Source organism: Pelobates fuscus, chromosome 4, assembly GCF_036172605.1.
Source record: "Pelobates fuscus isolate aPelFus1 chromosome 4, aPelFus1.pri, whole genome shotgun sequence".
Taxonomy (NCBI): domain Eukaryota; kingdom Metazoa; phylum Chordata; class Amphibia; order Anura; family Pelobatidae; genus Pelobates; species Pelobates fuscus.
The window spans coordinates 312,643,660-312,669,507 of record NC_086320.1 but is presented as its reverse complement, the minus strand read 5'-3'; the positions used below and the strand labels follow the sequence as shown (position 1 = coordinate 312,669,507).

General features: G+C 38.6%; 1 protein-coding gene across 7 annotated transcripts in view; it reads right to left on the bottom strand.

The window, feature by feature from the left end:
* Positions 1-286: 286 nt before the first annotated feature.
* SATB1 (SATB homeobox 1) overlaps positions 287-25,848 on the bottom strand; it is a 193,677-nt gene continuing 168,115 nt past the window's right edge. For 5 of the 7 annotated variants that reach the window (XM_063452302.1, XM_063452307.1, XM_063452306.1 and 2 more), the window contains 2 exons: positions 11,518-11,721; positions 287-2,072 (listed from right to left, as the gene is read on the bottom strand). In XM_063452302.1, coding sequence (XP_063308372.1) covers positions 1,563-2,072; positions 11,518-11,721 — 714 coding nt within the window. In that variant the 3' untranslated portion in view covers positions 287-1,562. The remainder of the gene's footprint in view (positions 2,073-11,517; positions 11,722-25,848) is intronic. The other 2 variants (XM_063452304.1, XM_063452305.1) reach the window with 2 other exon arrangements.

Below are 25,848 nucleotides of genomic sequence, written 5' to 3'. Positions count from 1 at the left end.
GTAAATATAATTTTACCTCGTCTTTGTTTCACAAATAGTTAATGCATAAATTATCCTCTCTTGTTAATTGCCCCTTTAAACACCAAAACAAACTGCAAGTAATATTTATAAAACAGATGTTACATAGCACCTACATCCAATCAGGAGTTACTTTATTATATTAAAAAAATAATTTTAAGCAACTTAACTTTCGCATTTAAGGGGACTGTAACTTGGGAGCCTACAGATGTTTTTTTGAAATGCTTGAACTTAAAGGAGATATATATACGGTACACAGAGACAAACCTTATATCATACCATACAAACAATTTTAATTGTGTAGTTACAGTCAATAACCACTCCTAGTCAGAACATCTTTGCATAAAGAAAATTGTGATACATTTATAAAAACAGCCAGCTGTAACAAAATAACTGGTGTTTTCATAGCAATAAACTCATAAAAAAAGAAATACACCTTTATACAGAAACTTTGTACAGATGTAGCTTGAAAATTGATTGTAAACCAAGGGAAGACACATTGCAAACATCAATTATTTTCACATTAATTGCATAAGTTTCTAAGGTGATCTATTAGTTTTATTTACCTAAGCTTGTTTGCATGATAGTAAAAATTGCATACCACAATAAGAGTGAAGCTTATATTATGAATTGCTTGAATAACATAGAGCACTTTTTTTTATAGGCAACTCTGTAAAGCACATTTTCTCTATTTAAAACTTTTAAGACACTTTGTTTTACTGCCCATCAAAATGCATATATAAATAAAAAAAACAAACAAAAACAACAAACAAAAACAAAATAGAATCAGTATGATAACAAAGATAAGCAATATTACATATAACAAAATTTTCCCCAAAATATAATTACAACTTGAACTTGCAAGATCTACAGATAAGTAAATGGGACTAAACGTTCACGGTTTATTCCTTTAATAACTTCTATATCAATGGAAAACAAACAAAAAAAAATCAATTAAATTACAGTGACCTTTTATTAAAAAAAAAAAGTAACGGCAGTGCCATATAACACAAGGCATTTGTTGGCATGTTATCACTTTAAACTGCATTTCACAGCATAGAGTTTTTCTAACTCTACAACTGTGCAAGAGTAACATACTCTCTTATTTATAGAAGTGTGACTTTCTGAAGATCAAGTGTGGAATAGTACCAGGAGAATATGAAACAATAAACAAAGCAAACAGAAAAAAACAAAAACAATAATAAAAAACAGTGAAGGTTCGTATGCGTATTTGAACTCCAGATTTGAAATCGCCTGCACTAGACGCATGCTCATCCAATACATTGTGGCCTATCCAGTGGACATACATATCAAACAATTTTCCAAGTTCTTATCTGGAGCTAAGAACAGTTCGTAGACAGCGGTAAAACATTTAATGTAGTCTGCATCGTTTCCGTGTTTTGTGCAAGTTTTTTTTTTTTTTTTCGGTTTCAGGATTCATTGGCCGAACAATGTACAATAAAATATTACAGACTGTACATTGGATGGAATTGTAATTAGTAATACCAGTGGAACATCTGAATAAAAATAATTATAATAATACTTTAAGATAAGTCTTTCAGGTCTGCAGTGATGTCTGTATTCCCTTCTCCAGTTAAATCGTCTTCAAGTTTAACTGAAAACAGTGCATTAGTACTTTTGTCCTGGATCCTTTCTTCTGAATCCTTCGGCAGCCCTTCGTCATCATACTCTGCAACATCCACTTCTAAGCCCGAATTGTCTTTCAGCTTGCCGTGGTGTTTAAGATAGTATCGTTGATTCTGGAAAAATTTGATGATCGTGTACTTGGGTAGATCAAGCTGAGCGGACAAAGTTTGGATAGCTTCTTCATCTGGGTAAAGGCCAACATCTTGAATAAAACTCTGCAAAATGCCCAATGCTTCCACCGAGATCTTTGTTCGTGGACGAGCTTGCTGGCGGTTTTCATCCTCTGATTCAGCTGGAGATGCCACAGTTGGCTGCCTTGGTGGCAACCTGGGACCAGGTGGTGGTGGTTGCTGCTGCTGTTGCTGCTGCTGCTGTTGCTGTTGTTGTTGCTGCTGCTGCTGTTGCTGCTGTAATTACATAAAAATATCAATAAAAAAAAATATCAACATATATATTTCAAAGGTAAAAAAAGAAAAGGCAAAATGTAAATGAACGCTTAAAGAGAACCTGCCATGTAAAAATGATCAGTGTAAAGAGAATAAAATGTATTGCTAACAAACTCCGAACACTTTTTTTTTATTTCAATCAGTTTGTTTTAATCTATTACCTTTATTAAATCCTATGAAAGTATTCTATATGTCTAGCTTAATGTAGTTGTTCTGGTGAGTATAATCATTATATGCAGGCATTTTTATCCAAACACAAAGGCAGTATTTACATTGTCCCTAGGGACACCTCCAAGTGGCCACTCCTCAGATGGCCACTGGAGGTGCTTCCTGGCTCAGTGCTGCACAGTAAGCAGCCCTGCCATTCAGCATCTCCACGCTCTGCACAAGGACACTGAATTCTCTTTATACAGATGCATTGATTCAATGAATCTCTATGAGGAGGTGCCGATTATCCAAAATTGTGTTTGGCCCCGCCCCTTGCTGATTTTATCCAATCCAATGCTTTTTTTTTAATGATGTCACCAAGGGGGCAGAGCCAGCGCCAGCAGACCATGCGGTGCTGGAAATAAAGCAAGTATTAATTCCTTTTAAGGGAGCTGGGGGGGAGGGGGTCTGGGCAAGCCACCCTAGATGGTGGGTTTAGCACTATAGGGTCAGGAATACATGGTTGTGTTCCTGACCCTATAGTGTTCATTTAATATGATGATTATTAATACATCTCGCTATTGTTTTGTATTCTTCTCAGTGTGTAGAGGGAAAGTTCTTTATTTAGGGAGGCTCTAAGGGAACATATTTAAGAGACAGCCACTAACACAAGTGTTGGATTGAAAACATATACAAACTAGGGGATGCATTTTAGGTTTCAAATATTTTATCAGTTTACAATGTTTTCATAAGTCTGTGTCATTCCTGCATTTTAGGTTTCAAATATTTTATCAGTTTACAATGTTTTCATAAGTCTGTGTCATTCCTGCATAGATCTCTCACCTTTATTTTCTGATGGGCCTCATGGATTTGTAGCGGTGAGAAACAGCTGCATTGGGTAACTCTATATATAGGCCATTCATATGTTTATTATTTCAGAAAAACATAACAAGAGAAAAAAGGCCAGGGATCTAAATTGAACATCGACTATAAAGAATGAATTAAAACTCTGTTTGATTTGTCATTTTATATAGTCTAGGTCCTTGACCTTTTTTCCCTTTTTTTCCTGAAATAATAAATGTTTATGGATATGGGTTATGTCCTTGGCAGTACCGGAGGACTTTTTTTTTTTCTTTCTTTTATGCACATACTTGTTTACCTTTGCGGATCATAGAATTAAATTTATCAAAGCAAAACAGCTGTAACTTTGACTGCGAAGGGCTAAATGTCGAGATACATTCTACTGGTTTTCATGGTGATTAATCTTTATATTTTGCCCTTTGCAACAGAATAGCACTGTTTTTAGCCTGGATAAATATCCCTCCTAATCTGTATACTATCATCAATATATTACTGGGGTAGTCATATTGCTTTTTTAACAGACTATAACCAGAACCGATTTTTTTGTAAAGTTTTCTGATACCATCCTTGGTTCTGATTGGTTTCATATTGACAGCCATCAATGAGATGCTGGCTACTTAGGAGCACTGTTTAAAATGGCCAATCAGCACCAAGGGAGCCATTAGAGATGTTTCAATGCATCATATTGGCTTTATGTATACTTCTTAATACCACAAGCATGGGTCGGCTACACACATCTGCTTTTCAACTGGCCTTAATACTGTTTTTCTATTGACTTTCTTTCAAGAGTTGTCTAAAAAGTCAGCGTTCAATGGATGGATGTCTATGAACTCTATTGTGCACCTGGGACATTGTACTATAATTATGAGCCCATTTTAAGATACAGTTCCCTGGGATTTGCACATTCTTGTACTGTGTACAAAGCAGACAATTGAGGAGTCTGGTGTCATGTTGCAGTAAGTGGCATAATAAGAACATCACTACCCTGCAGAATAGTATTTTTAAATGTATATGTGTAGGGATGGTATATGTTTATAGGGATAGGCTTATGTATTTAGTGATGTGTATGTGTGCGTAAACTTGGGTATGTAGGCATGAGTATATAAGTGTGGGGATATTTATATGTCCATAGGAATGTATGTGTGTGGCTTAAAATTTCAGTTTTTGCATAAGGCATACATTTTTAACTAGAACAGTTATTTTTTATATAATTTTTTGCCACTGTGTTTGGGGAAAAAAGTATAAATATCAGTCGTTTGTTATTGGGGACTAGCTATTTAAAGTTTCTAGCCTAATATTATCATTACTTCAGTAAGCAATACTGATAATCAGAATTCAAGCAATGCATGAATACTGCACTATACATATATATATGCCTTTATGTATTTTGTTTTATTTTTTTTAGCCACAGCTTATATTCGTTCTATTTTTTTGGGGTGGCAAGAATCTTAAACATATATGCAGAGCTATATCTCATCTCATCTAATTCGTTTGTTCTCAGTGTCAGTTGTTCATAAGCAATCAATATTGGCATGATTCTGTATGAAATAAAGGGAATAATTTAAATATAAAAACATTTCCTGTTAATGTAATTACAAATTGAGCTATGTATTTTAATTTGAATAATTTTACTGGCTGCTCAAAAAGGAAGTTTCTTGAAAAACAAGGATGAAGTTAGATTTATTTAGTAGGTCTCAAAGGGGACATGGGTTCTTAAAATGATTCATTAACATCAAACATCGGAGAAGAATGAGATAATTATCAAAGAACACTGGCATTATTTAGACAGTATTGTTTGACTTTCCAAGAAAATTCTCCAAGAAATCTTTTTTTTGAAATTTGAAGTTTATTGAGTTTTGGTAAAATAAAGTAAGGGTTGGATGGGGGAAGGGGTACAGAAGAGAAAAGGGTTGGGGTAGGGAGGGGGGGGGGGGGGATTCAAAGCAAGCAAATACCATATAGATCTTTATGCATTTTACGTACATTCATCAAGCATTGTAGAAGGATATGTGGTGATGTGGCCCTATCTACTTAATAGTGCTGTGGTGCGTTTCGGTATTGGCCTGTTGTGTTCGTCCACCGTGTATGGGTGGTATAATTCAATTGTTGACTTTGCGGTGTACCTTTCTACGGCCTATCCTGGGTCTTGTGCCCTTGGTTGGTCTGGTTTGCTACTCCTCCAGGTGGACCACAGGTCCCACGTTTCCTTGTTTTTTCGTGAGTTTGGGTGCAGTGAGCTATATTGCGTTTCATAAATTAGTTGTCTATCTATATCTTGAACTAGGTGGTGTATGGGCGGGGTGGTTGTGGACTTCCAGGATTTCGCTATCAGCTTTTGTGCTGTCAGCAGGATATGGTACATTAGTTTCCTCGCAGCGGATGGAACACTATTGGGTATGTCTAATAATAGAAATATCCGTGGGTCTAGGTCTACTGTGGTTTTTGTGGTATGTGCTATCATTCGTTGTATGTTTTCCCAGAATCTCTTCAGTTCTGGGCATCTCCACCAAATGTGTAACACAGACCCAACATCTTTTGTGCATCTCCAGCATGTCGGGGGTGTTTGGGGGAATATCTTATGTAATCGGGTAGGTACCATATACCACCTGTACACTGTTTTTTGGTGTTGGTCTATAAGTTGAGCTGATTTAACTAGTTTTTTTACGGAGACCAACGTGCGCTTCCATTGATCTTCCGTGATGTTGGTGTGGAGGTCTGAGGCCCATTGTTGTGCCTGTGTGGAACTGTGGAACGGTAGGTGTGGGAGTATTGTTTTGTAGCAATCAGATAGGGGTTTAAAATTGGGTGGGATCTTTCCGGAGATCCCTATTTTTTCCCATGTTGACAATCCACTTGTTGAGTCTGGTTTGTTTGTCTGTTCTTTGTGATAGCTATTAAGTAGGGATTGGAGTTGTATGTGTGAGTACTGCATTGTATGCGGTGCCTCATAGAGAGAGCAAAGTTTCGGGAAGGACATTAGTGTGCCTGCTGCATGTATGTGGGCTAGGTGAGTGACGCCTATAGTTTTCCAGGGTGTTGTATGGAATGTGTGGATGCCGTGAACGATAGCATCTATTGGAGTTGCCATGGATAGTGGGTGATTAGTCTCAAAGTGCGTTCTATGGGTTTCCCATGTTTGTAGTGCCAGGCTAATCTGTGCGGGTATGTTTGGGATGGTTGGTCTAGCGTGTTTTGGTAGCCACAACAGGTTTTGAACCCGGAAGGGGGTTATTGCTAGGTTCTCCATATCTAGCCACTGGGGTCTGTTTACTGTTGAAAGGTGCTGTAGCAAGGAGGCCAGTACTGCAGCTTGATAGTAAGATTTGACGTGGGGGAATGCCATCCCTCCGCTTCTCGCGGGGGCCATCAATATTTTTTGTGAGATCCTCGCTTTTCCTATACCCCAAGTGAATTGTAGCAGTTTCGTTTGGATGCTCTTGAAGTATGAATTTGGCGTTCTCAGGGGGAGGTTCCTAAAGAGATACTGGAGTTTCGGCAGAATGGACATTTTTATCGCTATTATGCGTTCCGTCCAGGACAAGTATAGTTGACTCCAGCTCTTCAGTATTTCCGTACACTCATTCCATACTCTAGTGTAGTTAGAGGGGAACATATCGTTTGGGTTTTTAGTGAATGTTAGGCCTAGGTATTTTAGATTCCCAGTGCGCCATTCAAAAGAATATTGTTGTTGTAGTCGTGTTAGTACCTGCAGTTCTAAGCGGATTCCTAGTGCTTGTGTCTTCGTTGTGTTGAGGGAGTAGTAGGACATCGTCCCATATTCTGTGATAAGACTCATAATGTTAGGTAGGGATTTTTCGGGGTTTGTTATATACAGTAGTATATCATCCGCAAATGCGCTAATTTTTATTTGGTTCCCGTGCCATTTGATCCCATCTATGTCTTGGTGGTTTCTAATCGCTACGAGTAGTGGTTCTAAGGCCAACACATATAGCAGAGGGGATAGGGGGCACCCCTGTCTCGTGCCATTCGTTATCTTGAAAGTTTGTGACAGGAACCCCGCTTGTAGTACTTGAGCTGTGGGTTGGGCATATAAGGCAAATATCTGATCGACAAGTTTCTGTGGGAACCCAAATTTTCTCAGCACCTGGTTGAGGAAAGGCCAGCCCAGGCGGTCGAAGGCTTTTTCAGCATCCAGTGCTAGTAGGAGACCACCTGGGCCTGATCCTCTCATTTTCTCTAATACTAGGGATAGCTTGCGGGTATTGTCCATCCCCTGCCTCCCCAGGACAAACCCGGTCTGGTCGTCGTGGATCAGAGTCGGGAGGATTTTGCTCATTCTGGTCGCTAAAATTTTAGCATATATCTTGGCATCTGAATTTAGTAGTGATATGGGTCTGAAGTTTTTGCATTGGTCTGGGGTTTTTCCCGGTTTGGGTAAGGTCACTATTGTGGCTAGGAGCATTTCTGGAGGGAGTTTTCCTGAGTATGTCGCTGCATGAAACACCTGTACCAGCTTTGGGCCAAGTATGTCAGCAAATTTTTTATAATACAGGTTAGATAGTCCGTCTGCTCCCGGGGATTTCCCTGTTGGTAGTTGTTTTATGGTAAGTAGGACCTCATCTAAGGTGATCGGTTCTAGGAGTTCATTAATTTGGGGCTGTTGGATTTGTGGGAGGGGAATTTTAGCTAGGTATTCGCGTATTAAGGTTTCATTTGGTGGTTTGGTATTGGATTGGTCTTGTAAGTTGTAGAGCGTTGAATAGTACTTCGCAAATTCCTGAGAGATTTCTAGAGGGTTTTGTATTTTCTTGCCATTTGTGGTATTTAAATGTGCTATTCTGGCTGATGCTTGCCTTGCTCTTAAGCGGTTTGCTAGGTATTTAGTGGCCTTCCCACTATGGTGGTATGCTGGTGCTTTAAGCCTGTGTAGGTAGTAGGCGGTTTTGGTGGCGTTGATTTCTGTTAGTCGATGTGTCAGATTCTGGACCTGTTGGGCCAGTGTTGGTGAGGGACTCAGTTTGTTTTGTGTGGTCGCTATAGCTAGTTGTTTCTGGCATTCTAACTGTGTCATTTGTCTATTCTTATTTAGGTAGGAGGCCCGTTTAATAAAGAGGCCTCGGACAACTGCCTTGTGCGCTGACCATACAGTTTGTTCAGATACTTCTCCGTTGGAGTTGTGTTGGAAGTAGTCGGACAGTTCTTTTTTAGTCTGGAGTAGGAAATTCTGATCGTATAAGAGCGATTCATTTAACCTCCATGTCCCTCTCCCTTTAAATTGAAATGAGTCGAATAGTTCTAAGTATACCGGGCTGTGGTCCGACCAGGTTATATCCCCTATGGTACAGGTTGAAACTTGGGCTAGTGTTGGTTGGTCTACGTAGAATGTATCTATGCGGGTATAGGTATTATGTACTTTGGAGTGGAAGGAGTAATCTCGCTCCCCCGGGTGTAGTGTTCTCCAACTGTCATATAGGTTATGGAGCATAAGTCTTTTTGTTAATGTTTTACATACAGATACCATCTGTTTCTTTCTTGCCCCCCTATGTTGCGCTGTCGTGTCTTCTTCGGGAGATGCGATGAAATTAAAGTCTCCGCAGAGAATCAGGCCGCCTAGTTTGTGCTGCTCAATCTTGTGTAATAAGCGTCTAAGAAATGTTTCTGCGCCTGTGTTGGGGAAATATGCGGAGACCAAGGTGTATTGGGTGTTGTTAAAAAGGCCTATCAGGATGATGTACCTACCCTGGGGGTCTATAAATTTATCCTGTTCTACAAATGCCACATTTTTGTGGATTAGGATAGAGGACCCTTTGGTTTTGTTCGTCGATATCGCGTGGTATTGATTTGGGAATAGTTTTGTGTACAGTTCCGGGGTTTTTGCGGCACTAAAGTGTGTTTCCTGTATACAGGCTATGTCTGATCCTTTGTTTTTGAGTTCCTGCAGTAGTAGCCTTCTCTTGTCCGGGGTGTTCAGCCCCTTAACATTATAGGTCACAATTTTCATGATTTATATGCGGAGTATTACAGTGTGCTATGGTTATGTGCTCAAAGATCAGTTGTGTTAGTAATGTGTGGTTAATACCACTATCCATAAATAAAACGCTGTGTATCTGCTTAGTAACCTGAGGTTGCGGGCGGTTTTTTGCTTGTCTGAAGGAGGTTGGGGTGGGGATGAGGAGGGGAAACAAAACTAACAGTGGGTGGTGTGCCCATTTCGGCGCCCAAATCCGGGGCCTTTTCCCGCGGCCTATCAAGTAGGCGCGGTTGGTGGGGGGGGTGCAGGTGAAAATGCCTAACATGTCGGTCATTCACCTGGAAACCTTAGAGCAATTACATTTGTAAATACATAAACCTTTTAGAACATAAATTAGCAAAACATAAATTTCGTCCATGTCACACACAATTTTAAGTGTTGAAAACATTTAAACCTCAATGGTGGAAAAAATTTTCGCCATCTACACCAATTTTCAGGGTTGTGTTCTGGTTGGTATTGGGCAGAGTCAGAGTCTAACCAGCATGAGTTGCTGCTATATTGCCAGTTCACAAAAATTGGTGCCATGTAGGATCGAGGCATATATGGCGGTATAAAGTGTGTAAGCTTTCAGTCATGTGTGTAACTTTTGGTACTAAGTTTGTGGTGTGTATGGTACATAGTTACGTATTTCCAAGATGGCTCACTGGGACGTCCACTCCGGCGACATTCTCGGAACCTTGCTGGATGGAACAGATGGCGTGGTAGGTAGAGGTATTCCCCATTCTTTCAGCTTTTGTAATCCTTGCGCCAGCTCTGCGATTGAGTGGATTGAGTCCTAGTGTGAGATTAGGAGTTTGGCCGGGTATCCCCATCTGTAGTTTATGTTCTGTTCTCTTAGGGCGGTGGTGATAGGCGTTAGCGATTTCCTAAAGTGGAGCGTTTCTGCCGACAGGTCCGCAAAGATTTTAATTGTTTTATATTCGTCTGGCATGCCTGCATTTCTACTAGCCCTCATAATTTTTTCCTTGGCGTGAAAGAAGTGTATCCTGGCTATTACATCCCTTGTTGCTGTTGGTGGCAGATGCTTCGGTCTGCGTAGTCTGTGTGCTCTGTCGATGATCAATTGGTCCGGGTGTATTTCAGGTGTGAGGGCCTGGAACATGTCGGAGAGGTAGTTGTGAAGGTCTGCATTCTGTATAGATTCTGGAACTCCCCGGAATCTGAGGTTGTTTCTCCTGGACCTGTCCTCAATATCTGCCAACTTTAGTCTCTGCGCCCCCAGGATATCATCCATTTCCTGGATCTTGTCTGCCAGACTATTATGTGCCACTGCGTATTCATCCATTTTGTTTTCGATCTGTGCTGTGCGGGTGCCTATCTCCTGTACCTCTTTGCGGAGTTCCGATGCCAGCTCTTGAAGCTGCTTTTTCATGATTTGCTGTATATTATCTGTGACTTCTGCCATTAGTGCTCGGATGCCACCTAGTGTCAGTGGTAAGTCCTCTGCCGTGCAAGGAGACGTTGTCCGCGGTGAGGGGGATTTTTCCCGCTTCTCCTGGTCGCCGCCATCTTGCGCTGGCTCCAGGCTCTCTCTCAGTTTGGAGGCCGCGGTTTTTGTTAGGAAGAAGGAAGCTCGTTCAGCCTTCCCAGCTTTGGTTTTTTGTCTCTGGGACATGGTAGCCTCTTTTCTCGTGTTTCTTGCAGGTTTTTTGCTCAGTATTCCGGTTATTTTTAGCTCTTTTGGTCTCGTCTCGGCGGAGCTGCTCTTACATGCGTCCGATCAGCTCCAGCGTCAGGCCACGCCCCCCCCAAGAAATCTTTTTAAAAACGATTTGTTCTGCCTTTTAACCATTAAAAATTACTATTTGCTTATAGTCATTTAGACCTTACAGATGCAGTTTTCTCGCTGAATATGGGAGGAAGCAAATTATTTCAATATTATTATTTTAATAAAGTGATCCAGCCCCATGTAATAAAATGAATAAATCTGTTGGGATTTGCACAAAAGGTTAGAATCAGCTGTGTAGTGAGAGGGATCCCCTTCATGATCTCAATGCAAACTCACAGCATTCCACATTCTTCTTCTTTAATGTCTCAGGACCATGAAATTCCAACTTTTTAATATTAGCATAGAATCTTTACGTTATATTGTTGTGGTTGTGAGGACTCTTATTGGTTTTTAAGAGAACGGTCAATTCCTATAGCGTTCCTTTCCTGGGTAATGCCATTTAACTGATCCTCAGTCAGAAGGAACACTTACCTACCTAAAGATCTTTCTGCTTTGCCTAACAGCATATGCACACCCAGCAATGGCGGCTGATGTGACTACTGAGAAAATCAGCGTAATCTTCGATTGACGATCACTGAACTGGCAGTGCCGAGGCAGGAAACTTTGTGGGAGTTGAATGTATGAGTTTGTAAGTTAACGTAGTATGATGATATTGGCTAGCGGCTAAATTTACTGACCTGAATCTGTTCAGCAGAAACATGGATCACATGAGATGGCCTTTCAGTGTGCTGATGAACTGCATTGCTCTCTTGCTCATAAATTACATCTCTTTCTGTCTGAGGAAGACTAAGGAACCTTCGAATCATTGAGAGATTTTCCCAAAGAGTCCTGTTTTCTGGTGAGGGATCTTCTTTCCATCGTAACAGTTCACACAGCCACCCCTTTAAGAAAATGAAAACATTGTGCAACATAAATAAAAATAAGATTTTTTTTCTGTAATATCAATTATCTAACAGACATACAAAATACATTTACATATTCGTGGCCAGTATAAAAGATCTTTGAGCAGTTGTTCTAACTGCACTTCAAATGAAACTATGACAAGTAAAATCATAAGATTTCCAGATTTTATGATGTAAAAATTAGGTTTGTTTCACCATTGTTTCTCAATTTACCACTGTTGCATTGAACACATTCCTCCTTAAATTAAAGGTGCAATGACAATTTCACTTTTGAATGCCATATTTATTTATATCCTATCAATTTATCATAAATATAAATGACGCATTACATTTACTTAAAGGGACACTACACTGCCCACATACAGAAGCAACAATCATTACAGATTACAATCAGAAGTAGATCAGTCCTCAGAGTCATAGCCCCAGTCCTGCAGTTTGAAGTTTCACAATTTTTCAACAAGCCACAGCATAGGTGTCTCAGCTGTACAGTAACTAAGCACTTTGAAAAAGATGATGGGTATGTGCAGTAGGGGTTAATGACATGCAGCACAGAATTTACTATAAGAAATGTCCCCCTCCCTTGGCTTTATACATCCACACACACACACACACACACACACACACACACACACACACACACACACACACACACACATATATATGTATGTATTTGTGAAATATTTATATATATTTGATCATTCCCTTGCTTAATCAGCCTTCAGAAAGTCACTGTGTAAAAGATAATACTATACACTTACATTTGTCAGGGAAAAGGACTCTCCCTGTACTTTCCCTGTGCTACTTCCAATATGGCTTCTTGCTTCTCTGTAACCCTACAGCTATGAGCGAATGTTGGCCCCTGAATAGAGAGCCCAATAGCATGCCTCAAATCATGGGCAGTTAGCTCTGCTGCACGAATGGCAACTCAATGGAAATTCCTGAAATTCTTTCTTAAAGGACACTAGGCATGTGCAAAACCTGCTGAAACGGAGCAGATTTCAAACCAGCCCCATTTTATTTTTTTTAACATGCCTGGATTCTCTCAAGTAGGCTTCTCCAAACAGCTACCAATGAAGCGGGAGGGGCCCTGCAGAAATAAAACCTATTACAGAATCAGATACAAATATCTTTCCATATTTTTTGGCTTACCAAGCTCCTCTCCAGAAATTGAATCACTGTTTCTAAACAACTGAATATAATTTTTTTTCCCTATAGAAAAACTGATGGGCGCTGCCCCAAGTGCCCCTATTAATGAGCCTCCACTGGCATGCATATAGTGGCTATGAAGAAAAGCAAGATAAGTCATCTTCGGCCCATCCAGTCTCAATCATTACTTGACAACCAATGCCATGGCAGTGTTGGAGAAGAATTTTTTTTTTTGTACATTTGCTAGCAATTCAATGCAAATTTTGATATGAATATCAGTTCAGTGTACCATAGCTAAGGTAAAGATTCACTTTAAATTTCTGGTTTAAATAGAAACAATAGGCAGTAGTATACCCTATAGTGCCCCCTCCCACAAACAGTGCAGAAAGGGTTAAAAACCGTGCTGTCTTTTTCCTTAATCCAGCGCCAATGTCCCTCTACTCTGGGTCAAGTTCTGCCTCCGCTCATCCTCCCCTGATGTCAGCTTATTTTGGGGGCCTAATGAACATGCGTGGCATGTGCTTGCATTAGGAGTACTCCATAGGAAAGTATTGTATCAATGCTTTCCTATGGGGTTTTAGCTAAGTCTGGATGTCCTAATGCTGTTTGTTAGACATCCACTAGAGGTGGAGTAAACCCTGCAATGCAATTATGTCAGTTTATAAATAACTGCAATAATTACAATTGCAGGGTTAAACTGACACTGTACCCAGACCACTTCAATGAGCTGACGTGGTCTGGGTGCCTATAGCATCCCTTTAATGAGCAGGGCCATTGGAATTTCCTGTACTGGCTTGTCCATCACTGTCAATTTAATGTTTGTCATAATGTTTAATTATTGTATTTTGTTCAGTGCATTCTTTATCCCTATATAGAGCACCAACATATTAATGTATTGCCCTAGACTAAATCACTAGCCATGTTGTAAACCCCACTGGCATACCTACAAAAGGCAAAATACATTTTACTGTAGGTACTCAATTTTCAGTAATGTGTACTTCCCCCCTTTAAGTGGGGCTTTTACTGTAATAGGCTTGGCTTGCTTCTACAAATTATTTGTGTGTCTCATTTAATAATAACAGTTAAAAGATAGGAAAATGCAAATTGTGACATTTCCATATATCCAGTGGGAGATTTGGAAGCTTGGATAAGTTTACATACATTGGAATGATAAAGTATGTGGGAAGACTGATAATGCAGATTGTCTCTGTAATATTAAAAAATGCTATATATCAAATTGTTGCATGGGACATTACGTTAGGTTATGAGATACATTACATTCAAAACAGGTAATTCTAATTACAAAACAAAACATTACTTTGTAAATGTAATAATTCTGATTACACAATGGGTGATATGCTAAAAAAAAAAAAACACTCCCTAAAGTATATTCAATAACCAGAAAAACTGGGAAATAATAGCTGGGTTGGTACAGAATTTCTAGCTCAGTTGAACTGGTTATTTTTCAGATCAACTAATTTAACATAAACTTTTGCAAATTAATTACAAATATGCAATTGTTTTTTTGTTTTTTTTTTGCATGTTTGTCTTTTATTAATTTAGATATTATTTTCATGGACATTTATATTTTCAAATAGAAAATAAATTCCAAATGGATTTTTTAAAAGAGAATTAAGAATGATTAAAAAAAAAAACAAAAAAAAATGCAACACCTTTTATGATAAATAAACAGAAATAAATTTGAATTTACAATGCTGCTAATTTTTTTTATTTTTTTTGACAAAGTTTAATTTGACACCTTCTGTTCAAAGCACCCTATGTGTTTCTTTACAAAATGCTTCCTTTAGCGGATGCCAGTAACCTTGCTCCCCACGTTCCTTAATTGTTGAGATGAACTGAAAATGCCATGCAGATGAATGCTGGGCTATGTTCAAACCTGCTATATACAACACAAATCCTGTAAAGTTATGTATTGTAAAGCAAAATTTATTGAGAAAAAAAAGGTTTTAAATCCATCTACAACACAAGAAATATTGTTATGCGTTGCATTGTAACCAAGCGCCATCTGCAAACGTCTTGCAACAGTAAGCAAGAAAATGCTCAAAATAATTTTAATTCAATTTTATTGAAAATTTAGGCCCAACACCATGTTTCTCCTGGTGCAATTAGCAAAGGGACACATCAACAACACTAGAACTATATATATCAGTTACAGAATATTACACCGATTATTCAGATTTGTTTTTTGTTGCCTGAATTGCAGGTGTACAAGTGAAAAAAACTACATATCATAAAATAACATGCTTTGTAGAAAAGTCTCATTCTTTGCAGTCTGGTTAGGGTTAAGCCCTTATTTTATGTCTAGCCCATTACTTGTACAGGAAAATAATCTCTAATCTAATATCCAGATTTCCTAGTTTAATTAAGTATTGACGCTAAGCATGGCCAAAATTCACGAGCAATGATAAAAAGCTGGGACGGTGGATAGTTACTAACCGTTACAAAAACACACACTCAAAAACATAATATTGAATTGTCACCTCTCACCCAGACCACTTCAGCTCAATGAAGTGGTCTGGGTGCCAGGTCCATCTAGGGTTAACCCTGCAGCTGTAAACATAGCAGTTTCAGAGAAACTGCTATGTTTACTTTAGGGTTAATCCAGCCTCTAGTGGCTGTCTCATTGACAGTCGCTAGAGGCGCTTCTCCCTGTGATTTTCACAGTGAGAAGACGCAAGCGTCCATAGGAAAGCATTGAGAATGCTTTCCTATGGACTGACTGAATGCGCGCGTGGCTCTTGATGGCGACCGAAGGAGGAGGAGAGTCCCCAGCGCCGAGGGAGTCCGGCACTGGAGAAAGGTAAGGGATTTAACCCCTTCCTCCCCCTTCAGTCCGGTGGGAGGGGGGCCATGAGGGTGGGGGGGACCTATTAATACTATAGTGCCAGGAAAACAAGTTTGTTTTCCTGGCACGATAGTGATCCTTTAACAAAACTATTATATTGTGAGTCAATGTAGAATTTATACCAGGCTGGAATTCCAAACCTACTAATTTCTAGAAGCTAAGACCCACAAACTACAAAGCATTACCTGATTAAGTCGAACAAAACCCATTAGTTAAGAGTAGCCATATTCATGCGTCAGGTCATGGACATTAATATGTTAGTGTTGGATTCATTATTAATATATTAAATGATTTAGCTTTTGCAAGAGTGTGGGTGGAGTCCATAGTTTGCACAACATCTTAATTAGTTTTGTCGCTCCTACCGCCGTATAATTCCTCATACTTCTCTAAGCTTTTTCTGAGTCTCTCACAAATTACAGGGATTTGTTAACAAGGGTGGAGTACTGAGACAACTCAAGCTTTAATATTAGTATAATACTATATATCATTTTAAAGAGTTGCTGAAAACCTTTAATATTCGCTTTGTGTGTGGGAGAGCGCGATGACCTTTATTTGATCTCTTTCGTGACATCAGTGCATGTCAAGTTTTCAATTCTTACAGCCAAATCCCCAGTAAGTACAACAAAAATCACGTGGCTTTATGGTACCACAGGAAATTAAAAGACAATACAGATTGTCTTTTAGATTTTTTAAAGACAATACAGAGAGATATCTGCATTGTCCAAAGTAATTTCTCAGTAACATGTTGTGGTTTATCATGTTGTATGTGTTATGTGATTACAGTTATAGGCAGTTTTTGTATACAATCTATTATTTTATATTTATGTTAATATATGCAGTTCAAATACACCAGAATGGCAGAATGTAATCTGTAAAGATGGACTGTTAGCGTTTCGTGCAGGATTTTCTAATGTTCCTAATACCTTTGCCATTAAAAAAAAATTTGATTAGAATATTGACAAAATTATAATTAATACACAATAGTTTTGTACAACTGTTGTTCTATTACTAGTGTCTAACAAGACTGAATAATATTAATAATAATAATATAACCCCTTTGTCCCACAAAGTACACTGTTTTCGGTTTAAAGTGAATGTGTCATGCTAGATTAAACTAAATGTGTAACACCTCTAAAGCAACAAATATATAATCATCAATATCAATGTTCTATTTGATTGCTTTTTGGAATTGTTATACACTTACTTACCCAATGTCCCTTGCTCCACAACCACCATTACTGGAGAATCAGTGGGTGGTATATCCAGTCCTCGTTAGTGGCCCTACACTTCCTCAAGTAGGGCAATTCTATCTGAAGACACCAGCATGCTGACTTCCATTGATGTCAGAATGTTGTTTCATCAGTCACTTTGATAATATATTATTTCATCAAGCATTTCTAATGCTTGCTGGGGGAATATCTGTGAAGGAAAGCAGGAGAACCATCTGCAAATGCATTCTCCTACTCTACCCTGTCACTCAATTCTTCGGCAAAGAGGTTAATGCCGACTCTGACAAAGAACTGATTGACAAGTCGCAGAGGGGCCATCAGTTTTAAAGTGCTCTAACTTTAAATGTATACATTTGGTAGCATTTTGCTTGTACAAAGTATAGATGAAATTTAATGCTGTTTAAACTAATATGTGAGTACCCTTTAACCAATTCAACAGGTCATAAATAGATATTTCATTTATCCAACTTGACTGTACTCATGTCATCAAATTCCAAAAGTCTGAAAAGTTTTCACCCTGTTAGGCATCAAACCTGTGGCCCAGAGGTTTGAACCACCAATGCATTTAAATCTACATTTAACTACATTTTATTTATATGCATTCTTACTAGGGTCGTTTAAAATTACTTTCTAAAATATATACTTGTTAGAAACAGGTTATTTTATTGTGAATGCATTCCAACCATGTTAGATCATGACTACCACACCTTTACTTTTAAAACAACTATCCTTTTCACTAATGGGACACTATACGTTGTATAATTTTGTCTGCCCTTGTTCTTATCCACAAAGTTCTCCATTGCTTTATAGAACGCTTCACATTTTTGAAAGCAAACAACTTTAGGTTAGTGCCGTGCCCTGCAAAATAGAGTCTATATGATAAACAGATTGCCTGAGTTTGTAAGTGGGAAAAAATTGTGTTTATGGTTACATGTAATTATAGCTATTTAGACTAAGTTATATTGTGAAAAAAGGCCTCCACATAAGGAAACTATATATTCAGCTACATAATGCTTTAGATTGCAAGCTCACGGGCTATCTAATAATGCACTTTGTATAAAAGAGCATCAATGACTAGACCTTATTATCTCTGTGTATATTATACTGTCCTCCTTTCCACCAACTGTACAGCGCTGTGGAATATGTTGGCGTGTTTCTAAAAAAATGCATATAACAATAAAAGCTGAGGTAATGCTTTCCATAAAGGAACCCTATGTTTAATTCTACTTAAATCTTTTAAAAATAGATTTCCTACCTTCTACTGAACACTGCCTTCCTCATATATATATATATATATTTTTTTACATTTCCTGCACTCCGAAACATTTTTATAATTACAGCATGAAAATATGTCCTCTCTGTACGCTGGGTAAAGTGACCCAGTAACATTTGTTAATGCGGTGTATCAGCAACACAACTACAGGATGGGCCTGTAAGTCCTTACCCATCCATATCTTATGTATCCAGTGTATCTGTGTGCTGGATAGGGACTTATGGGCAACACTGTATATTTTAGATATGCAGAATCATACACATTATGAATTTTTTGTAGTGCTGTACATTTGTAAAGCTAGAACACGCCCTTTATATCGCTAGTAAACACAGGCTGAAATGTCAGCATAGTGTGAATGAAATGTTAAATAAAATGCAAATTTCATCAACTTTGCATTGAAACTATACTACTTTTTTATTTTGACAGATGCCTTAGCCTGTAGGTCTGTGATGAGATATAGACAGACCCAAAATATTTTGAGGTCACAACGTATTGTAACTTGGGTTCAAACTTAGCAGATTTCCTTCATACTTTATAAACTTAGTAGAGTTTTAGGTCATGTTCACCGAATGCTCCCACAGTGAAGGAACTTGCTGACAGCCAAGGCAGAAGGTTCCTCACAAGTATAAATTCATCAAGATTAATCTTGAGTTTGTTTTAAAATCATCTCAGCAGAGCGGAGGTAAACTTGCAAACAGATGCTTGCAGTAGTATTCAGTCTCATGTTCACCAGAAGTTAAGTAATCTGACTTGTTTCTTTAGATTTAAGATATTCTGACATACCATGGGACCCTCCAAGGAACTAACCAGGCCTCTTGTCGGTAGACCAATTAGGGCAACCATCCATCTGTTATACTACAAATTCAAAATGACACAGGGACATTGAGAATAGCAAATATTGCAATATTAAAATATACTGTACACATTGCCAGAATAAGTTAATTGTCAATGGAAGGTTAAGAAGCTATCCTAGAAAAATTACAAGTACATACAAAAACAGGCCCTATGTAATGATTAACAAGCAAAAAAAAAATTATTTATTTATTTATTTTTTTTTTTTAAAAGCACAGCGGATCTAAAAAAGTTGTGTCACTACATTTCTCCACAAACAACATGCAAACTATACAGCAGTAACAAAAGTAGTATAGGTGTTACATTTTCTAATTTTCAACCCACATTTTGTTTGCAATGTTTTATAATAAATGTCAGAATTTCTTACAATAAATTTACATAGTTTTGCCCTGGCAGCATCAAGGGTTATCAATAATCTCCCCTTATAAATATATATAATATATATTTATCCACCAAGTATAATGCAATTATGATTCTATGACAACAAGAAAAATAAAAGCATTGAAAGCATTTTAAATTATTTACTAGGTTAAAAGGGTGAAATGGCACTTTAAATACATCAGATTTTATCATCTCTGCCATATTTTGGTGGCAAAGTGGTATTGATCTTTGTAAATGCTGAAAATTAACTATTTCCAGAAGGTCATTATTTGATTAAAGACATTAGAGTTGAGGGCAAAAACGGTGCACTTTGTCTTCCTTACCATTTCAATCACAATGTAATTTAATATAAAATATGCCTTAATGATAATGATAAAAAGCTTCCCGATGCTGTAAATGGTATTCTGCATTTTCACATGTAAAACTTTGCATCCTCAAGCCATACTGTACTGTAGCCCAAGTTTAGCGTGTTTATTTATAGGTTCATTACGAACAGCGATGCCTTGCCATTTGCAGAAATAGTATAAAAAAATGATTTGCTACAGTAGCTATTTTTTTTTTTAAATATACCCTAAAAAACAAACAAAAAACAAAAACAAAAAAAACTGATTTTCACGTGGGAAAATAATTTTTTTTTGCTTTATTATTTTTAAAAGATTCCTAAAGATTGAATACCATCTATGCACTCACATAATCTCATTGTGTCATCTTTTGCAGTTTTATAATGAGAATTTATTTTTCAAACTGATGCAGAAAGCAAACGTTGGTAGCTGACATACAAATGGGCATCTTTTTAAGAATGGCTAAGCACAACTCCTTCAACGCCTGTAGAAAAGAGCCATATCCAAATTCCTTACAAACTGTTCTCTTTCCCTGAGCATAAGGGACAAATTATGAAAATTGTTAGGTATAAACCAGCTCTTTAGTGTCATTAATGCTTAAAGATTAGTTCAGGTTTAAAATAACCTTTCCACTCGAGATAGCATAAAATGTAAAAATATAGACGTCTCTAAGTGTTGAAAATGTTGTTTGCAACTACGTCACAATTAAAAAAAAAAAAAGTTTCCGGGACTTTAAGAGAAAAATCACATGAATATATAGAAAACTTTTCAACTATATCATTTTCTCATTTAGAAATGGCAAATGTTTTTGTGTTCATACCTTAGATTACTGAGATTTTATCAAATGTATTCAAATCTTTTACCCTTTAGTTAATGCTTTTACTGTAACCTGTTCTGTGACATTTTATACCAATATTTTATGTCAGATTGTTTGCATATAAAATGTTCTATTTAACTTGCTGACTGTATTTTATTTTATTTTTTTTATCAACTTTATATATTATCCATCAGGTGTAATTAGTGCATACTAATTAGTCCAATCAAGACTAGGATAAGACAAAAAGCCACTGTCAGTAGGCAAGGATAAGCATAAAATGGAGGAGAGTGGGTGGAACAAGCCACCTTTTCACATACTCGGAGATTATTATACTGCAACATGTTCAGCAGGTGAGTCCATTTTTGTTGGTTAAATGAGTTGAGCATGCCCACGGATTGGTGGCTTCTGGGGCATTGAGCTGAAAATTACCGAAACTTCAGCAGCACTATCTGCACAGTGCTGATAGCAGGGGCAGGACAGGCTGCCTGTCAGTAGACTTTTGGGGTTTAGCTAATGGCATGTGTTGCTAATGGTGTGTGTTGTGCCACTGGTAACACCCCCCGTGTCTGCGCTCACCCATCCGGATTCACCCCAATGGAATGTTGGAAGGTATGTATTGAGAGACATCAAAGAAAAAAGGGTCTGTCTTGTGCACATTGTGAACCTTACTGCACACATAGGGAAAGTAGCATGAGGCAAGTATAAACATATCTTCTTGACTTACGGTAATACCAATCCTACTGTTCGTTGGACAACTCTATAATATATGAATGGTCATAAAACGGCAACTATAATGTATGGATGGAAATAGAATGGCTAAAAAAAGAAACTTGAGGAATTGTTCTAGTTTTGCTTTGATAAATATGGCTCTGTCTTGATATATTTAATTTCCTCTTCTCTAATAATTAACATCACTTCTGCTAGGATTTTTCTTTTTCATAGAAAATGTGATCCCCGTCTAAAATTACATTGAAACAATGAGCAATTATCAAAATGACACAGATAGTTTTTAAGCTTAAGTTTAAAATCACTTTAATCATCTTTGAAATACATAGTAAGTCCTTACTGCCAAATGTTTTATTTATTTAGGCATTTGCCTATTTTTCAGTGTATTTTACTTTAATAAAATACACTGAGCTGTCTAAAAAAGACCAAACATCTGTTTTTATCCCCCAGAGAACAGTAACGTTTGTGGTAATATTTATAAGCAGAGCTTTTTGTCTGGGGATACTCATAGGTACTAAGTACTCGCGACATTTCTAAAATCAAAAATAAGTATCTTTTGTCAAAATCAAAAAACGCTGCTGAATGGATGGGTAGGTTTGGATGGACAGACAGGAATGGACAGGTTTTATATTTGAAATGCTGGAACACTACTCAAATCACTTATATGGTTTCTTGTAGAGAAACGCATTACCTAAAAAAAAGTCCCAGTCTCAACCCAGCTTCTAAAAATAATTAAATTTTAACAATTATGAAAAATAAGAAATTGCATATTTATTAAAAGGTGAGGCCAGGTAGCTGAAATAGGCCTATATCCTATTCTATCAATAGACTCTCCATTGACGGTGTGTAATTTTGCCTATATAATACCCCATGGTTTAATATATGCTTACAAAGAGGAGCATGTTTGTTTTGAAAGTTTCTCCCCAACTAGATATTATTTGGTTCCTACAAGGACGAAGATGGCTGTGGAGAAAAGATGGTATCACTGTTAATGATAGGTATTGAGCTAATGTTACGGATTGTGTGTCAACTTACAATTTCTTGTTGATTTTATAATGTATGAGGTAATTTTTGACGAGGAAAAAAAAAACCAAAGCGACAAACAACCAAAAGAAAACCGAAAAAGTAAATGAGGAAAAAGCATGACAGATCTGCTTTAAAATCGATAAAACAGATGCAGGTAATACTGTAAGAAAAAGGGAGCACAAGAAAGTTAAAAGGTTAAAAAGTCTGCTTCTCCACATGTGGTTTTCATTTGTAAAAAAAAATGAACAAGCTGTTTGTGGTTAAACTGTCTAATCGGTTGTTATCAACCTAGCACTGCATTTAAGATTTACAGGATACATCAGCTTCTGTGCAACATTAGCTGTAAAAAGGAGGGGAGGAAGGAACACAAGGAGGAGGGAGCTTATCCTGAGGAATAATATTTCCAATGCAGCCGCTCTCTCAATATCTGGTTGCGCCGGTAGCAGCAGTTAAATTGAAATATTTCTCAGCGTGTGTCAGAAACATGCAGAATGGTAATTATGACAGATCTGATTAAGCCTGAGTGCCACTAAGTCCCTGGCCAGCTCCGGTTGTGCAGGTGTGACCTTGTGCATGCCTGCGTGTGTAAATAAAATTAATTACAAGAGAGAGGGCGAAGGCTTCTGTGACATCACAAAGCAGAGGAACTCCCAAGGGGGAGACCTAATGGAATATTTTCCCTCAGTCTAATAATACAGTTCATATTGACTTGAGGTAATTAGTGGGATCATTAAAGCAGTTTTCCCGGCGTATTTGGCTGCCTGATCAGATTAGTGAAAATGTTCTTCAGAACAAGCCCTGTGTGGTCTGCCAGAGGAGAAAGAAATCAAAAGCAACAAAGCATATTTTGGAATGATAAGCAGTTCGAGCCCTTCAGGCCTTCATAAAACTATGCCCTCTCTAGGGTGCTCAAATCTGGTGGTCTTCGCTACTTTGTTGATGTCAAGAGTGTCCTACAGTGTCACAGTTCTCTTCCTACTGGAAAAAAGCCACTATTTTAATACTTGAAATAATTGAGACAAGCAGGAAAAAAAAACTATAAAAACTGAAAAACTGGCACACTATTAAATTTAGCAGTCACAGATACGTTTAAGACCCTAAATAAAGGTTTTCTTTAATTTAAAAAAAAAAAAGTTATTACATCATCATTTCAAGAACATTTAAAAAAAAATTCATTAAAATATCTGTACAGAATATGAAATATATTTTCTTTGCATTGCAGTTTTTTATTTTTGAAGTTACAATAAACAAATATACATACACTATACACACACACACCACACAGACAGACCCTTTTCCGCGGTCAACATCTAAAAGTCGTGTTTTATACAGTCACTCCTTATTTCCCTGTGTTTTGTATTGTGATAGCGGAAGAGGAAAACAAAACTGACCATAACTAACCGATGAGCAAAACAATCAACCGCAGATTGCTCTAGACGTATTTACACAAGGCTGTAATAGTGTATATTTTGTTGCAGCCTGGGGCAAAACGTCAGGGCATTGCTTTAAGGAAAGAATATGACTGCAGTGAGCATGCTCTGCTCTGGTGTGTAAGTGAAATATGCCAAGCGCTGTCGCAGATGGCAAGATTTGACAGTTCCCATCCGTGCCGTAGATACTCGACAGTTCAGCAGAAGATCAGTGACATTCTGTCTCATTAGAGCCACGCTAATTATCACAGCTAGTTTCAGGGGAAACCATGTGTTGCAATGGTCAATTTGAAGGAGTCTGTGCATCAACAAACTGGTAATAAGGATCAGACACCTTATTATATGACAACATGCTGCCTATGATCTGATTTGCAGAATTAAGGGAAGTAGCAGCATTGAGGCTTGATTGCTAGTGCGATTGTGTTTAGAGAACATAAGTAAATACGTGTATTTTGTGTAGCCTTAAGTGCACATGTATATGCAGGGCATATATATTTATTTAGAACAGCTAAAAAATGCATGCAGAATATTTCCTGTTACTATATGCGGTTACAACATTCACAAATTAGGCAATAATATTAGTCTTTCTCACATATACATGTGCTGAAGTATTAAATACTCTGTCAGCTTTCGGATTGTGTAATACTCTAGTTTATAGGTAACTTTTACAGATTTATGTTTTTTTGCTATATTTTGAAAAGATGTTATTTTGTTTTCTATCTATCTATCTATATATATATATCGTTTTCATATCTGGGACACACACACACACACACACCAAACTATCACTATTACATTTCTTTTAACCTCTTAAGAACACAGTTTCAGAACTAAAAGGCCAACAGGAGAGCTAAAATCTATCCAGTAGTAGATATCAGCAAGATTAAGAGCAAAGAATCTTTGAGTGCTGTCTCTCTGGTTAGTGTCAAACTGTTTTTGGAGTTGTTTTCACAGAATAAAAAGCAGGGTTCTCTAAGGTCTGGGCCGGCGCTTCCTATAAGGCGAACTAGGCAGCTGCCTAGGGCGCCATATAGGAGGGGGCGCCCTGCGCCCCCATCACCGGCCTTTTAAATGCTGCAGCCGCCTGAGCGCTCTATAAAGAGCGCTCAGACGGCTGCCGCACTGCCTCACCTCCCCTCCCCTGTAGCGTGGCCGAGCTCCTCTCTGGTCCGCGACCCGGCCGGACTGACAGGAAGTGCACACTACGTGTGCACTTCCTGTCAGTCCGGCCGGGTACAGGAAACAGAAACTCCTGTACCGCGGACCGGAGAGGAGCTCGGCCACGCTACAGGGGAGGTGAGGTTAGGAGGAGAACTGGGGGGGGGGGGGGTATGAAGAACTTGGGGAGGGGAGGGGGGTAAGAAGAAGAGGGAAGGTGGGGGAGTAAGAAGAAAATAAGGGGAGGGGGGAGTAAGAAGAATACAAGTGGAGGGGGGAGTAAGAGGGGGAGTAAGAAGAGGGATGGGGGAGTAAGAAGAAGAGGGGTGGGGGGAGTAAGAAGAAAGGGGGAGGGGGGAGTAAGAAGAAGACAAGTGGAGGGGGGTGTAAGAAGGGGGGAGGGGGAGTAAGAAGAGGGGTGGAGAGAGTAAGAAGAGGGGTGGGGGGAGTAAGAAGAAGAGGGGTGGGGGGAGTAAGAAGAAGAGGGGAGGGGGGAGTAAGAAGAAGGGGGGGTAAGAAGAAAGGGGGTGAGTAATAAGAACACAGAGAGGGGGAGGTGAGAACACAGGGAGGGGGGAGTGAGAAGAACACAGGGAGGGGGGAGTGAGAAGAACACAGGGAGGGGGGAGTGAGAAGAACACAGGGAGAGGGGGGTGAGGAGAACACAGGGGTAGGTGAGAAGACACGGGAGGGAGGTGAGAAGAACACAGGAGAGGGGGTGAGGAGAAAGGGAGGTGAGGAGAACACAGGGAGGGTGGGTGGGTGTGAGAAGAGAACCCTAGGGGAGGGTGGGGGGAGAGGGGAGAAGAGAGACCACTAAGGCGCAGGGGAGAGCTCTTTCACACTACGCGCACACACACA